The sequence below is a fragment of the Thamnophis sirtalis genome, unplaced genomic scaffold, assembly GCF_051295495.1.
Source record: "Thamnophis sirtalis isolate CommonGarterSnake01/CBP01778 unplaced genomic scaffold, rThaSir2_p1.2 scaffold_6, whole genome shotgun sequence".
In the NCBI taxonomy this organism is placed as follows: domain Eukaryota; kingdom Metazoa; phylum Chordata; class Lepidosauria; order Squamata; family Natricidae; genus Thamnophis; species Thamnophis sirtalis.
The window spans coordinates 22,331,896-22,347,548 of NW_028261386.1; the positions used below are offsets into that span (position 1 = coordinate 22,331,896).

Below are 15,653 nucleotides of genomic sequence, written 5' to 3' on the forward strand. Positions count from 1 at the left end.
AACACATGAAGCCATTTTTATCCTTGCTATCACCTTCAAATCCTTTGCCTCTCAGACTCCTTAACACATGTAAAAGCACCAAATGCCTACCCCAGATTTATCAAGCTATTACTTGATAAAATATAAAAAATGTGGGTTAGACAGCATCACCACCAGATGGATTTGTAACTGGCTGACCAACTTTATTCAACATGTAGTCCTCAATGGAACTGTATCTACATGGAGGGAGTACCCCAAGGTTCTGTCTTAAGTCCAATACTCTTCAATATTGTCATACATGATTTAGATGAGGGGATAGAAGGGGAACTCATCAAATTTGCAGACAACACCAAGATGGCAGGAATAGCCATCACTCTAGAAGATAGACTCAAGATACAGAAGAATCTTGACGAACACTGGGCTCTATCTAACAAAATGAAATTCAATGGTGAGAAAAGTAAGGTTCTGCATTTAGGTAAGAAAAACCAAATGCACAAGTATGGAATAAGTGGTACCTATCTCAATAGTAGTAACTGTGAGAGGGATCTTGGAGTCCTAGTGGGCAACCTCTTAAGTATGAGTCAGCAGTGTTCTGCAGCCACCCAAAGAGCCAACACATAGGTTGCTTTAACAGAGGGATAGAATCAAGATCACGTGAAGTGTTAATACCACTTTTATAATGCCTTGGCAAGGCCACACTTGGAGTACTGCATCCACGATATAAAAAAGATGTTAAGACTCTAAAAAGAGTGCAGAGAAGAGGAACAAAGATGATTAGGGGGCTGGAGGCTAAAACATAAAGAACAGTTGCAGGAATTGTGTATGTCCATTTAATGAAAAGAATGACTGGGGTGACACAATAGAATTATTCCATATTTAAGGGATTGTTGTAAAGCACCTGAAGGCAGAACAAGAAGCAATGTATGGAAATTAATCAAAAAGAGAAGCAACCTAGAACTTAAGGATAAATTTCCTCACAGTGAAAACAGTCAGTGGAACAGCTTGCCTTCAGAAGTTGTGGATACTCCAACACTGGATGTTTTTAAAAAAAGATTGGACAACTATTTGTCTGAAATGTTAGTTTCTTACCTGAGCAGGGGGTTGGACTAGAAGACCTCCAAGGTACCTTCCAACTGTTATTAGTCTGACACATAGTACCACATCAGTACTTGCCAAACATGGAATTTCTAAGTTGGGAAAATGTTTTTTCATCTTCTGTTCACTTTGCATTAGATTGAATTTACTAGATTTGTTACGGCCATCCATTCCAGAATCCTCTGTGGCTATTGTTGTTTTTCTCTTGATTATGAATAATCATTCTCAGCAAATTTGTACTGCCTAATTGTCCTTTAAAAATGTATTTTTGCAAACCCAGAATTTAATAAACAAGACCCTCCAATATCATCACCTACCACTAATGCTAAACATTTTGTGAAAAAAATGCTAGAAATTTTAATCCATCTATTTGTGTCATGTCATCCTACATTGTTCTTAGTTTCTGGTCACAAGAATATTGCCAAAGAAATGAGATGGCTTTTTAAATGAATGAAATAAGAATGCATCAGCTAGATTCTTAACTACGCTTTTTATTAAAAATTCAGATGTTCTGCTGAAATAGCTGCAACGAGTGTCAGTTTCCAAATTCATTTTGAAATCTTATTGATGATCTTTAAATTTTTTAGCGTTTTAGGTCCAAGAAAAATGAATGATGTTCTTTTTTTATGACAGTACAGCTGCTAAGATTACCCTTGATTGAAGGCTTACTTAGGTGTTCCTAAATTTTGTTTAGTCATAGACAGGAACTATCTTGATATTTGCATTATGTTCTCTACATGTTTTCTCCTAATAGAAGATACGTCTTAAAGACAGATAGGCAGAAACAAATAAAAGTAATAGACTTGGTAATGGTATTGATATGATAGTATTGCTGTCATGTGGTACTTTATTTTATTCCACTATTCTGCCAATGTCATGGTTTATGTTTTTTCTTTAATGTTATGCTGACCAATTTTGCCATTTAATTTAAAAACATTTTAAAAGTTCTAACAGTGGTCTTGAACTATTTTAGAGAAGAGTATGGTATTATTGTTTTAAACTTTTTAATCTTACAGGAAAGAAGGTTATGGAAAGCATCACCTGTGATATAATGAACAAGCAGAGGATATAGCTCTATAATGAAGGTAAGAAACTTTTAAATATGCTTCAGAAAAGTCAGTCAGGAGAAAGGTCCAGGAGCCAACTAGGCACAAAAGTGGTATAAGCTTGCATTCAAATGCAAGGTGTTTTTTTTTAAACAATAGCAGTTGTTGCAATAATTGTTATCATCCTGATAGCATTTTTCAAACTGCAGGGAGTAAAAGTTGTGATAAATCAGGGGCGTTAGAAAATGGAATCTTACACTAGAGCACCCTCTCCTGGGCAAATTATCCCACTGCATCTTAGTTTTCCACAAATGCCATTAGTATATTGCAGAAAATATAACTTTAAAAAATAGAGATAGAAAACGTTCTGGACACTTGCATTCTTAAATCCATTGACATACATAGATTTTCTTGTTGTTTTCTCAGCCAGGAAGACTGTGCATTTTTCTGCTGCATGCAAGGAATATTAAGCAGAACTGGACTATGAAAGCTGCCTGTGTATATTTTTTATTATCTATCTTGAGTCTTTAATATGATATGGGCCAGAATTCTGCCAGTAAAAATCAAAGTAATTTAATGGCTTATATTCTTGTTTGTTACTTGCTGTTGTATAAAGAGCTGTGATGTCTTGGTATACATTTCTCAATTCAATAACGTTCAGTAGAAAGTACCATTAATCTGTTTCTCTGCCTCTGACATATGCATGTGAACACATATATGCACATGCACCACCACACAAAGGCATTTTCTACACCTGGTAAATCCTGGTAGCTTGAATACTTAGTCCTTTTTCCTGATCAGCAAGAGGGCAGAGGAGAGAGACTAGTACCTTGGACAGCGAATGGAACCCTATAGTATTCACAGCATGAAACCTCCACTCATATGAACTCTGTTGCTGCTTACTGGAAATCTCTTTTGCCAGAACCAATTTCCTTTGGTGTTATGTAAATCAAACCGCTACATTATCATGTTGCCTGAACCCTTCATATTAAATCATCCTAGTTTCATTATATGAATTCAACAGGTGAACATTGCATTCAAAGTTAAGAGTTTGGGGTATTATAGCATAGCAGTTTTCTTCTCAACTCATTAGTGTGTATTTGGTATGGTATAAACATTTCAAAATAAGTAAACCTTGTCTCAACTTTCAGAAATATCTTACTAAAGACTAGATAATATTTCCTGGCCCGGTTTGTCTTCTCAGAATGTGAGGAAACCTACCATGGCACATAGGATGAATGGAGCTTGTTTGAACAACCATTTGCCTGAAATGTTATAGGGTTTCCTGCTTGAGCAGAGGGTTGGACTAGAAGACCTCCAAGGTCCCTTCCAACTCTGTTATTCTGCTTGTGTCAAGCAGCAGTTAGCTCAGATACCCAGGAAAAGGCAAAATAGAAGGTGTACAGCAGTGTGTTTTCTTAGAACTTAGGAAGAAATTCAAATTTAGTTTGCTACTATTTGATATATTTATTGAAGAACCAAAATGGCTGCCTGTACTTTTTATAGAGAAGAAAGCTATCCTTTTGCATGAGAAACAAATATTCCCATTGATTAATGGTGTGTAAAAATTCATATTTGGCACAATAAACTCAGGACGTGACTTGTGTTTTGTAATTTACTGAACAAACTAGCTGGCTAAATTTTAGCATAATGTTATGTACCCTGTTGTTAGTTTGTGGTTCAAATAAATTTGTTACTCCTGAATCATGAGTAAGCCTATCAAACAAACACAATTGAAAAACAGCATTAATTGAATTCAGGTAATAATCTTATTTAGCATACATAATTAAAAACTAGGTTATACATTGATGGAGTATGTGCTATCAACTCAGTTTTAATTCTCAACAACCATGTAAATCTTTTCCGGCAGCCTATCTCCAGCTTGGTCCTTTCACCAAAGAATCTGTTAACATATAATTGAGTCCATCTTCTTTAACTCCACCTTTCCCCACATTATAGATTTCTTTAGAGACTTAAGTCTTCCCATAATATGCCCCATGTATAATTTTAGCCTGGTTGTTTGTACCTTGAATGAGAAATCTGGGTTGATTTATTTGATGGCCTGTTTGCTTGCTTTCTTGGTTATGAGTAATAATGTAGTTGATACAGATTATTTAAAATCCGTTTATTTTAATCCACATTGAGTGTTCTTGAGCAACGTTTTCCGTTTCCTAACTGACCAAGAAATCATTGCCCAAAGTTTGAGGAAACTGCTCCTAATGAAGACAATCCTTTGAGCGCTTTAAAATGTCTTTGTTTTTAGAACCTCGTGTACATATTAGTGTAATCATTCAGCCAAATCCAAGCAGCTAAAGTATTGCAATATGAAGGGACCCTGAAGGAAATCTGCAATTGACAAATATTGTTCCAAAAAAGCCATTTTGCTATTATGAGACAGGAATGAAATGCAGAGCATAAAATCCTACTTGACAGACTGCCCTTGGGCTCATTCATTGAAGCATTGGGTAAAGAATAACAGGACTATTTGAATAGTGTTTCCTTATACTTTCAGTTCTTTCATAGTATTGGGAGATGTCCAATTGTAGTGTAACGAAGTATCCACAATGTGTCACGCGAAATAGTAGTTCTCATTTAGTAGCAATTGATTAGCAGGTGCTAAAGTGAAAAATCATGACTGCATTTATGATTTTACTTAAACTTTCCTTTGTAGTGTCAGGAGGATATGGCCCCAAACAGCTGAAATAATAGAAAAGATTTCTGGAGCAAGATTCACAAGGTGGTTGGGTAAAGGGGCAAATACTATAGCATGGGTAACCGACTTCCGCATTGTGGCCCAGTTAGGAACCGGGCCACGGAAGCAAGTGAAACTTCATCTGCATGTCCGTGGGGTCTAGGTAGCACAGGAAATCACACCCCAAACCCCAGTCCGTGAAAAAATTGTTTTCCACACAACCGGTTCCTGGATCCCAAAAGGTTGTCTTATAGCCCTCCCCTCCCCCTTTGAAATGCTGTCTGGTGCTGGGATAATTAGCAAGGAGAGGTTTGTAATTTACATTCACTGCAGAGAAAGGAATTACAAGAGAGTAAGTAGGTAAACAATGGGGCATACACTCTCAAAAGGATGCACCGGCAGCAGCTGTTAAAGCCTGTGTAGGGGCCTCTTGATTTACTACAATCCAGAGTGTGGAGTTTTGCTGTGGTAAGCAAAATTAAACAAATCATCATGGCTGTTAAGGAGACATCATGTGATTGCAACTTGTGATCTTTCCTATTGACTTTGCTCCTCGGAGGGTTAAGAAAGTCACAAGTGGCCACCAGGTGGTTGCGGGATGCTGCAATTGTAAGTATGAACCAGTTGCCAAGTACCTGGATTGCGAGCATGTGAATGTGGGGACATTGTGACAGTCATAAGTGTGAGGACCAGTCATAAGTCACAGGACTAATTGTGTGAAACTGATTAGGGTCTTGTCAATTTCAGGAAGCAGCTATAAGCTGGTAAGAGAGTTCTAACCATCTAATTAAGATCAGAGACCGGAGACTGTTAATTTTCTCTTTAACATTTTAGAGAAACCCAATACTGTGGAGAAAAAAAATGAGGTAAATTGCTTAGGCAATCTCCACTCTGTGAAGTGAGAGAAAAAGACAAAAAAAAAAAAAAAAAAAAGTGTCAGGCACAGAAAGTGTACTGACTAATTGTTCTTAAACAAGTGAAGAATACTTTTAAGATTATTAATGTTGGCACTAGTCACAAAGTTAATCTTTTCATCACCATTGTAACTGCAAACAGCCGTGTTTGAAGCACTCACCATATCTACTAAAAATTATTTTATATTATGCAAATCACAATATAAATTTAATTAGCAGCATATATATTCATAAAATAAAGTGAAATCTGTAGTGCTCTGAGCTTGTTTGCAGTCGTTTTATTACCCAACTAGGCAATATCATCAATGTCCCATTTATGTTACCTTCTTGAGTAATAAAACATCTGCAAGCGAACAGCCAAGCTCAGAGAGCACCAAGGACCCCATAGTTCAACCTTGAGCTACATACATTCTCTTCTCTTGGATAATATAAATATACTAGAAGAAAGCTGAACTATAATATAGCTTTAAGTTGTTCAGATACAACATCTCAGAAAATGCTTCTAGTGTATCATTTTCATAGGGAAAAAGACACTATATACAATGCCACCCTCATCTTTCTAACAGGTGTTCTATTCATAACTATAGTTCAAACCAGGGTTCATTCAACAACAATGAAGAACTACAATTTGTATTTAACAAGCTATTTAGCTGTTTGCAGAACTTGCCAGAACCATACTGGCAAAGATCGAGTGGCTGCATTTGCGCATGTTTAGTTATTGCTTCTGTTGGGTTAGCTTCTTTGGAGCTTAGCTTATTGTGCAAACCGTCAGTTTGATTAGTTTATGGTTCATTGTATTGGTCAATCCCCAATCCAGGATTAATTTAATAAGTTAATTGAATTGTGCAAACGCAATCTGTTTTTTCTTTCTTTTAGAATGCCATTGTAATAAGGGTTTGAAAGAAAAAAAGTTGAAAGTATCCTTCTCAGAAATTAAACCCATAACTCTTTTGCTTTCATATGAATTCTAGTTTCTCCCCTACAGCAGCTATAAAAATTAAAAATTAACAATATTATGCTAGTTTCAGCTTAGTAACATTACTTCCAGATTCATTATGTTCTTATTAGAAAAATGTGCACATGTATAATTAAAATGTTATTTCCAAATATATTTGTATTTTGAATTGATTGTGTGCCATCAAGTCAGTGTCAACCCTTAGCAACCATACAGATTTCCTTTATGATGTACCCATGTTCTGTTATCTATTTTTTGTCAGTAGTTTTAACAGCACCTAATAACAAGTTCCTCCCAACATCATGTATGGTTCCTAGAAGTATATTCTGTAGAGAAGTGCTTCTACAAATGTAGTGAGTAATTTCAAAATAGGAAGCAAATGCTCTAGCATTTTCTGTATTATATGTGACTTGTAAAAAAAAAACCAACATGAATCTGCAGCGATGTTATTTTCCTGTTGATAAGGAAAATGCTGCCCAATTTATGCAACTTGGATCCCTCGGGTATTACTTTAATCCCGCCAGCACTGCCTCAGAGCACCTATAAACACTCATGGACACAGGGATACAAAAGCACATGACAGCAGACAGCCTCCTTTTTCTTTTCTTTTTGCACAAAACAGAACATTTATTCAAGTGTTCTCCAGCACAAGTACATCAGCAAGGAGCCTTCCTTATTCGAGTGTTCTGAGCACAAAAGAAAAATGCAAAGGATGGGATGGAGGCGGAACGGACAGACTTTCTAACATCTGCTGCACCATTGACCTTTTAATTAGTTTATAAAACAGCTATGTCACGAGCAATACTTACACAGAGATAACAACAGCCTGCCCATAGGGAAGAGGAGATGGGCCTCCCCAACCCTGGCAAAGCAGAACCATACTCTGAAATGTACATTATTTATTTGTCAATAAATATAGAAGCAATCCTAAAAAAAAGCGTCTGAAAAGGTGGGGCATCCCAAAATCATCCAAAGAGATAAAGAAAAAAGACGGAAGGGCTGGGAGAATGGAACTGAAAAAAGGAAAGGAAGGACATCTGGGTTGAGCTGCATGGAATGTCAGATGGGAGGCGGCTGGAGAGCAGGGAACAGGGCTGAGCTCTTCCCAGGATCTCAACACAGTTTATTCTTCAGCATGAATACATGATTTCCCACAAACAGTAAAGCGTCTCAGCTACTTCAATGTCTAAGCTAAAACACATGAAATCTTTTCCTTTAGGTTTCAAGTACAAAGTTAAAATGCCTTTTTTTTAATAATAATATATAAGAGTAAAATAATAGAGCTCTTTTAAACTTCACTACAAGAAAAACAAAACAGTCATTGTCCAGACAGCAGACTTTAAGTTAATAGAGATCTGTAATAAAACTTGTTTAGCACCTTGGTTGTCACCTCGTCCCTCTGCAAATGCCAAAGGAATTCAGGCAATGGGGGGGCAGGCAGGGGGCCCGGCGGTTGCTTTGCTTTTCAGTCTAGGGCTGTGCAACCTTGACAAAAGGCTCTTTATAAAAAGATCTGAGTCACGTCAGTTTGTCAACTCAGCCTCCCCTCTTGCTCCCCACCACATTGGGAAAACAGCTGGATTCTGTGGTGGGGCAGTGAAACAGGCCCAAGGCAAATACATCAGGAACGTTTGAAAGACAACACAAATAAAAGGCTTCCCAAGAGGCCACTTCCAGTTTGGGGACAGAACTGGATGGGTGCAGTGCCCTGCTGGAAGAGAGGTTGGGCTGTTCAGAACTAAAGTCTCCTGGCAGTGCCATGAATACACTGAGGATCCAGCTAAGCTGACAGCTACTGGAACTGACTTTAGGAATGATGTGGACAGCCCCGTGTCTAAACTGAATATGCTGAAAGGAAGACTTGGGGGAGAAAAGGATGTAACTACTAAAGATATACCTTCCCCCCCAAATAGATTCTTCTCTGAAGCATACAATTGAAGAAAAATAAAATAAAACCCCATACCCCTTCCCACCGTTTGGGGAGATACCTAGAGCCTCCTCTCCTTCAACCAGCCCTTTGGCTCAGATTACTTTGGCTGGAAACCAGCCAAGGACAAACTCACAGGAAGCTGCCTTATTTTTCTGAATGATACCATAGATCCCTTAACCTAGTACTGTCAACCCTGAGTGAGAGGATCTCTACAAGGTTTCAGGCAGGAGTTTTTGTTTTTTTTCCAGCACCACTTGGAAATGCCCGGGTTTGAATATTAAGATCTTCTACATGGAAAAGATGGACTCCGTCGTTGAGCTACAGTCTCTTCCAATAAATACTTCCCATTTAGCACCAGTGAAACTAGACTACAAGAAACCCAGAGGGAATCTCTCCCCCCTAGCTTTGTGGCAAATGGGTTGGGAAGAAAGGCTTGGAAATCCTGTAAGGAAAACCTCTCTTTGAAGAATTTTGCGCAGACAGACAGTCCCCCTCCCAACGACCAAGGGGGTCAGAGGAAGAATGGAGTGCGAAGGAGACTGCCTATCGAAGAGGCAACAGGTGGGGGTGGGGTGGGGCATATCTTGCCAGACAGCCCCAACCGAAGAAACCACCGTTCAACCTTCCCCATTCGGCCCTGAGCGAGACCCCAGCACCCTTCACAGTTTGAAGGGAAGTGAGCAGAGGCACCTACCTGCCACCCTAACTTCCCCAAATTTTAGCACCAAGACCTACAGCCTTCAACAGAGACTTTCCTTGTCTGCCGCCAACTGTTTTCACCGCTCAAGAGGTTGCGCTGGGGAGTGTTAATGAGAAGGCAGAGGGAGATCTGCTATCTTCCACCAACATTCCCGCCTGCTCCTGAGTTTTGCCTCAGCATCTACTCCATTGCCTCCGAGAGCACCATGGACACAGGGAAGACAGGAGCAGAGGGGAGACGCTGTCCCCTGGGGAGGCACAGATGGAAAAGCTGCTGAGGCAAAAAGCTGGTTGGTGGGGGAGTAGGGAAGAGATATCCCCATTAGCACCAAGAACTTTGGACCCTGTTGGGATCAGTCTCTGCAAGCAGAAGGGAGAAGCAGCCTCAAGTCCGTGCACGGAGGGTTGACCAGAGCCCAGTGGTCATCCCTTTTACACTGTGCATCACAGACTCATGGTGAAGGTCATTTATCCCCTTGCCCCAAAGAGTAAAGTGCACACAATTTCGACTCCTAAGCCAGACCTTGCACATGAGAGTTCATCAGGTCCTGGAGAGAGACTCTTCACGTGAGAACTGCCCACCTTTATTTTTGCCCCTCTGTACCCTCAACGTATGGGGGGGAGGGGGGAGGAGAAAGGTAGCACAGCCAGAGTCTGATCAAGCAAAACAGGAAGTCTATAATAATTCGTGTCAGCCACAAATAGAAAGGAGGAGGGGGAGAAGGAAGACAGCAGGTGCTGACCTCCGAACACACAAAATCCACAAAGGAATGGGGCGGAAGGGGTCACTGCAGCGTAGGATGGCAGGGACTCTTCTCTTTCTCTCTACCTCCCTGGCCCCACAGCTATTCTGCAGCTGAATTTGTCTCTTAAGGGGCAAATCTGGAGAAAAGGAGCAGAACCAAAAGATCTGATCGGGAACCTTACAGCCAGTGAGTTCAGAGATGACCGAAACAAGCACTGCTGGTCCTTGGGTGCTCTTTGCCTCCTGGTCTGGCGCCAGGTTGGTGACGGGCGGAGCCCCAGAAAACGCCAATTTCAATAAAGCACCACTAACATTAGGGCCCCTGCCAGGAGCTCTGCAGGGGGGGGGGTAGGTTAGCCCCATCTAGGAAGGCCCAAGCCCCTGGCCTGAGGGAGGTTTGCCTTTTCAGGAAGAAAAGTATTATTGCATGCCACCCGGGGCGGAGAATGGTGCCCGTCAGCCTTCTCTCCCTTATAAGATGGGGCTGCAATCAGTTGGAAAAGCTCCCCCCGCCATTCCTGCGGGCTAACATGTGAAGCACCACGGAAGCTGCCTTCAGCCCCACCCTCTGTGGTTGTAGAAGCACCATTTTGAAAGTCAGTTGTACAGTAGTAACAGTACCTTTTATATATAGATATTTCTCTCACATAACTCTCACATATATATAAACTGTAAACAAGAGGTAAGAGCGGCTGTAGGAGCAGGGTATATCAAGGTCTCCTGTGTGATAGGCACCCAAATACTCTAGTGTGTGGCTTGGGGGGGGACCAGGTAGGACTGGGAGCTTCCCAGCTTGCGCTCGGCCCAGGAATGGCGCGGACAGACGCAAGGAGGTCCCGTTCCACCTCATTTTGTGCTCCTAAACTGAGCTTGGGCAATAATGCCCCAAGGCCCATTCAGCTTTGGGCTTGGCTGGAAATTTCTCTTTTGCGGTGCGTCAGTGGACAGCCCGCATTGCTGGGGGCTCAGCCGAGGAGCGGCAGAAACCAAACTAACAGGCAAACCCATCCAGAAAGAGCAGGAAATTAAAGGATTACCAACAGAAAGTGGGATTGGTTGGTTTGATTGGGGCATTTCAAATTGGGGAGAGGATGGGTGAAGATTTGGGTGATGGGAGCTGCATATGTATGCGGGCTGTCCTCTCCCACCCTCTCACCCACCAGCCATTTCCTCCATTCTGGTGCCACTTCTCTTCTGTTCCTGGGGGTGGTTGTGTTTGAGACTCCTCCTCTGCTTTGCCAGTTTTGTGGTTACGTCTCTTTAAACACAGGCAAAGTACTCCTTTAAGGGGGCGAAGAGATGGCGGATCACTGGGACGCTCCAAGAACGACCCAGCAGTCTCTGCCTTGCCAGGCGGCTCATGTTGGACACATCCGTGTAGTGGACCGGAAAGCCAAAGACTCTGTAAGGACAGGATGCCAAATTAGTACTAAGACCCTGACATAAAAGAGCTAACAAAAGGCTGCTGCACTTGAACAAGATTTCATCTGCAATTGTGATTTGTGCTGTTAGGACTGGGGTAAAATAAATGGTTACTATAATTGCTCCTGACCATCAGGAGGTATTATGTGATTAATTTTGCCCTTACTGAGATTCACTAGCCCTAGCTAGTGTCCGGATGCCAAATCCTTTACTGCGTTTTGAATTCATAGTCCTTTCAACTGAGATTAATACAAAAATGGGACTAATGAATCCCAGTAAAGACAAAACCAGTCCTATGGTGCCTTCTACTGGGCAATAGCAAAAACAGCACTGTTAAAATATAGAAAATCTCCCTTAAGGGAGCTTCTAATATGAAGCCCAAATAGCTCCCTTTGATGTAAGGCCCAGCAGCAAATTGTATTGTGCCAATGGAAAAAGGGGGGAAATAGACTGCACAGCAAGAGAGGCCTTTCTAAGGGCGAGTGGGGTGTTTATAACCAAACATATAACCTGGCTACAACTAAGCCATATGGGGGACGGGCTCTACAGAAAGGTTATGTGCTACAAGTTCTTCAGCTCATTCTTGAGAGAAGACAAGCCCAGCCCCCCCACCCCATTCCTACCTCTCCATCTCGGTGCACCACAGGATGTCCTCCTTCTCATTCATAAAGACAGGGAAATGCTGGTCCTTGCCTTGCTTGATGGAGTTGGAACGTGTGGTGATGGTTCGTACTTTGCTGAACTACATTGGGAAAACAAAAAATGATTATCAGCAGGTATTCATACCATGCATAATAAAACTACCTCTGAGCTAACTTTACATTAGCCTTTGGCTTGTGGGCAGTCTCTGAGCAATTCCCACTGCCTTCCATCAATGGGATGATTATTTCTTCCTAGCCTTAATTTCGGTGTAGTATGAAAACGACTGTAAAACCAGGCCTCTCTAAGCTATTGCCAATCTATGGTGGCTTCTGTTTTCTCTCTTTGAGAACTGCAGAAAAAACAATGACTACTAATCTGCCATCCATTGAGGATCTGTATACTGCACCAGTCAAAAAGAGGGCTGTGAAAATATCTAGAGACCCCTCACATCCTGGACATGAATTGTTTCAACTCCTACCCTCAAAATGACGCTATAGAGCACTGCACACCTGAACAACTAGACACAAGAACATTTTTCCCCTAACACCATCACTCTGCTAAACAAATAATTCCCTTAACACCGTCAAACTATTTATTTAGTCTGCATTACTATTAGTCTTCTCATCGTTCCTATCACCCATCTCCTCCCACTTATGACTGTAACTTTGTTAATTGTATCTTACAATTTATATTGTTTCCTAGTATGATTTGATTGCTTATTTGTACCCTAGGACTATCATTAAGTGTTCTATCTTATGATTCGTGACGAATGTGTGCAGAGAGCATATGCAAAGACAAATTTCTTGTGTATCCAATCATACTTGGCCAATAAAGAATTCTATTCTATTCTATTGCATCTTGAGCTATGAGAAGATGCTGTTTGATGTTCTCTTTCCAAACTCTTCCATGAAGACTTGTACATCGAAACTCATTTTGGTGTCTCATGCTCACCTTAGCTATCCGGCCATGTTCCAGACACTCTTGCAATTCCAACTTATCATTCATAGTTGAAGCCAGAGGCCTGTAGGAAAACCAGGTTCACATATTTAGCTCCTAGGAATCTCAGCTCTTTTCGGTACTCTCTCTGAAAGTTCTCTTTTAAAGTATTTGTACAATAAGAACAGAAAGGGTTATTTTGGATCATTACTATTTTATGAATCAGGACTACTTTATTGAACCGCTTTTCTCAAGCTGAATAAAAATGGACAAATAGCTTTGTTGAGTCCAAGAAAGTTATTAAAATTGTCTGACCCAATTATTTTTTCCCCAGTCTAGAATAATGTCACATACAAGCACAAAAACAGACTCCATTGCTTCACACAAGAAACATCACAGTGGCACAGCAGCAAGCTAGATTCTTGTCTCACAAATAAGCAATTACAAACTGCTCCACTACCCCCACTCACCCAGGATATGCCAAAATTATTTCTTAGCAAGTTCCCTTCATTTAAAAACCATGGATATAAATGGACAATATTTATGAAGATATTTTTAGCCTGCCTTTAGCACCACTTGTGGGTCTTCCAATGACTCATAACCTCATCAAATAAAGACCCTAAGGCATGTTTTCTCAATTGTGCCCCCACCGCCTCCATGCTAAGGGCCATGTTCCTATGCTTTTTACTTTGAAAAAACTTGCTACTTTTGTTACTACAGCTTTTCTCTTTCAAAAAAAGGACAAGTCTAACTTCATACTTTTTCTTCCTTTTTGTTCCTCAATCCTTTAATTTCTTTCCTTGCTTTACCATTGTTATTCCATTTCTTTTCCCCAGCATTGAAGAGATTAAGTATTTCAAATGGAGCTCATTACTGCCTTTTTACCTAAAAAGTATACTTGTTTGCAAGTCTTCCTGTTTACACCCAATCACATTCAAGCTGCTTGTTTAGTGCCTATATCAATAAGTACAGTGAAACATTGCATTTAGCCCTGTTACTGCTGATTGCTGTTAATAGTTCAATCTCTTGATCACTAAAGCAGGGGTCACCAACCTTTTGGACCTCAGGGACCACTAAATTAATAATTTTGAATCCCACAGACCAGTAATATGAATTTTTTTAAAAGATAACCGTGGACCACTGGTTAATGACCACTGCACTAAAGTCTCTTCAGAAAGCTTCCTCTGTCATTGTTTCTGGACTAGAGTTAGGATTAGGACTGACCACACTGCTATCTCTATGAAAATTTATCATGGGGTGATGAATCAATCTGTAGAGAGATGTCTGTGCAATGCTTCCCCAATTCCCAAATTTGTAATGTGTTGTTCCTTTTCCCTGCTGCAAATTTCATTAATGCCCCCAAAGCACAGGATGTCCCCTTCTAGCTTGTGCTTCACAAGGCAAAAGAAGCAATTCCTTGGTGATAAGCTTTCAATATAGGTGATTGATCTGGGCCCATCTTCATAAATTGTCATTTACACTTAAGTTTTTTTTTAAAACTTGTACTGTATCAAAACTGCTCTGAATTGGTCAAAATATGACAGCATACCCACAACACCCATATAACACATAAATTTGATAAATAAATAAATAAAAATAAATAAGTTATGCTGATAAAATATTTGTTCACACCTACAGAATTATCAGCAAAATATACTGAAGTTGATTTTGAGGCTTGAGAAATCACAACAAAACTAGCAATCTTACCTAGTTGGGTACTGAAAGTCTGCAAGCAAACAACCAAACTCAGAAAACACCAAGAACTGCAAAGTTCAATCCTGAGCTACAAATATTCTCTTTTATTAGAAGTAATAGAACCGTGGAAGAATCAAACTCGTGCAAATATAGACACTAGATTAGTGTTTCTCAACCTTATTTATTTTTATTTTTTAAATTTATTTGCCACTCATCTCACCACAAGGTGACCAACCTTGGCAGCTGGCTGGGGATTTCTGGGAACTGAAGTCCACACATGTTAAAGCTATTCAATAGATATGAGAAGGGTAATGAGAGAATCCAGCCAAGCAATTCTTCACACATTAAAGCATCAATAATTGAACAGGTTAATACTTTACAAAACAGTGACTCATCTGCTGGTAGTTGGTGCCTGTGCAGGTAGCTTATGCTTATTAACTGACCTGTTCATGCCAGGCAGATTCCCCCAGAAGTATCGGGCTCTGTGGGCTGCAGAGACTTCTTTGGCATCGATCATCACTGGATTAGACTGTAAGGAGAGAGGCAAGGGAAGTCACATTATAGGGTAGCAGAATGAGGTTACCTCTTGAAGTTTGCAACAGGTGATTCGCAGGTTTCTTCAAGCCATCTGAACCTTTCCAAAATTTTCCCTGCTCCCCACCTGTCCAGGCACAGACCTGGCCCTTCTGGTTCCTTATAATCAGGGCTACAACTATGTATCATCCCATGTATGTATATACACTGGAGTGGACAGGAAAATTTAAAAAAAATCCCAGAAGATGCTAATGGCTTCTATACTCTTCTAAGAAAACAACATGAATTTGTACATATACTCATCAAGCTTGTATAAATATTACCGTGTTTCTCCTAAAACGTGACCCACCCCAAAAAGAAGGCCCAGCA

At 40.4% G+C, this 15,653-nt stretch overlaps 1 protein-coding gene across 5 annotated transcripts in view; it reads right to left on the minus strand.

The window, feature by feature from the left end:
• Positions 1-7,435: 7,435 nt before the first annotated feature.
• The window catches only part of DNMT3A (DNA methyltransferase 3 alpha), a 119,530-nt gene continuing 111,312 nt past the window's right edge, over positions 7,436-15,653 (minus strand). For 3 of the 5 annotated variants that reach the window (XM_087717391.1, XM_087717392.1, XM_087717390.1), the window contains 5 exons: positions 15,194-15,279; positions 14,986-15,036; positions 13,071-13,140; positions 12,101-12,219; positions 7,436-11,457 (listed from right to left, as the gene is read on the minus strand). In XM_087717391.1, coding sequence (XP_087573517.1) covers positions 11,316-11,457; positions 12,101-12,219; positions 13,071-13,140; positions 14,986-15,036; positions 15,194-15,279 — 468 coding nt within the window. In that variant the 3' untranslated portion in view covers positions 7,436-11,315. The remainder of the gene's footprint in view (positions 11,458-12,100; positions 12,220-13,070; positions 13,141-14,985; positions 15,037-15,193; positions 15,280-15,653) is intronic. The other 2 variants (XM_087717394.1, XM_087717393.1) reach the window with 1 other exon arrangement.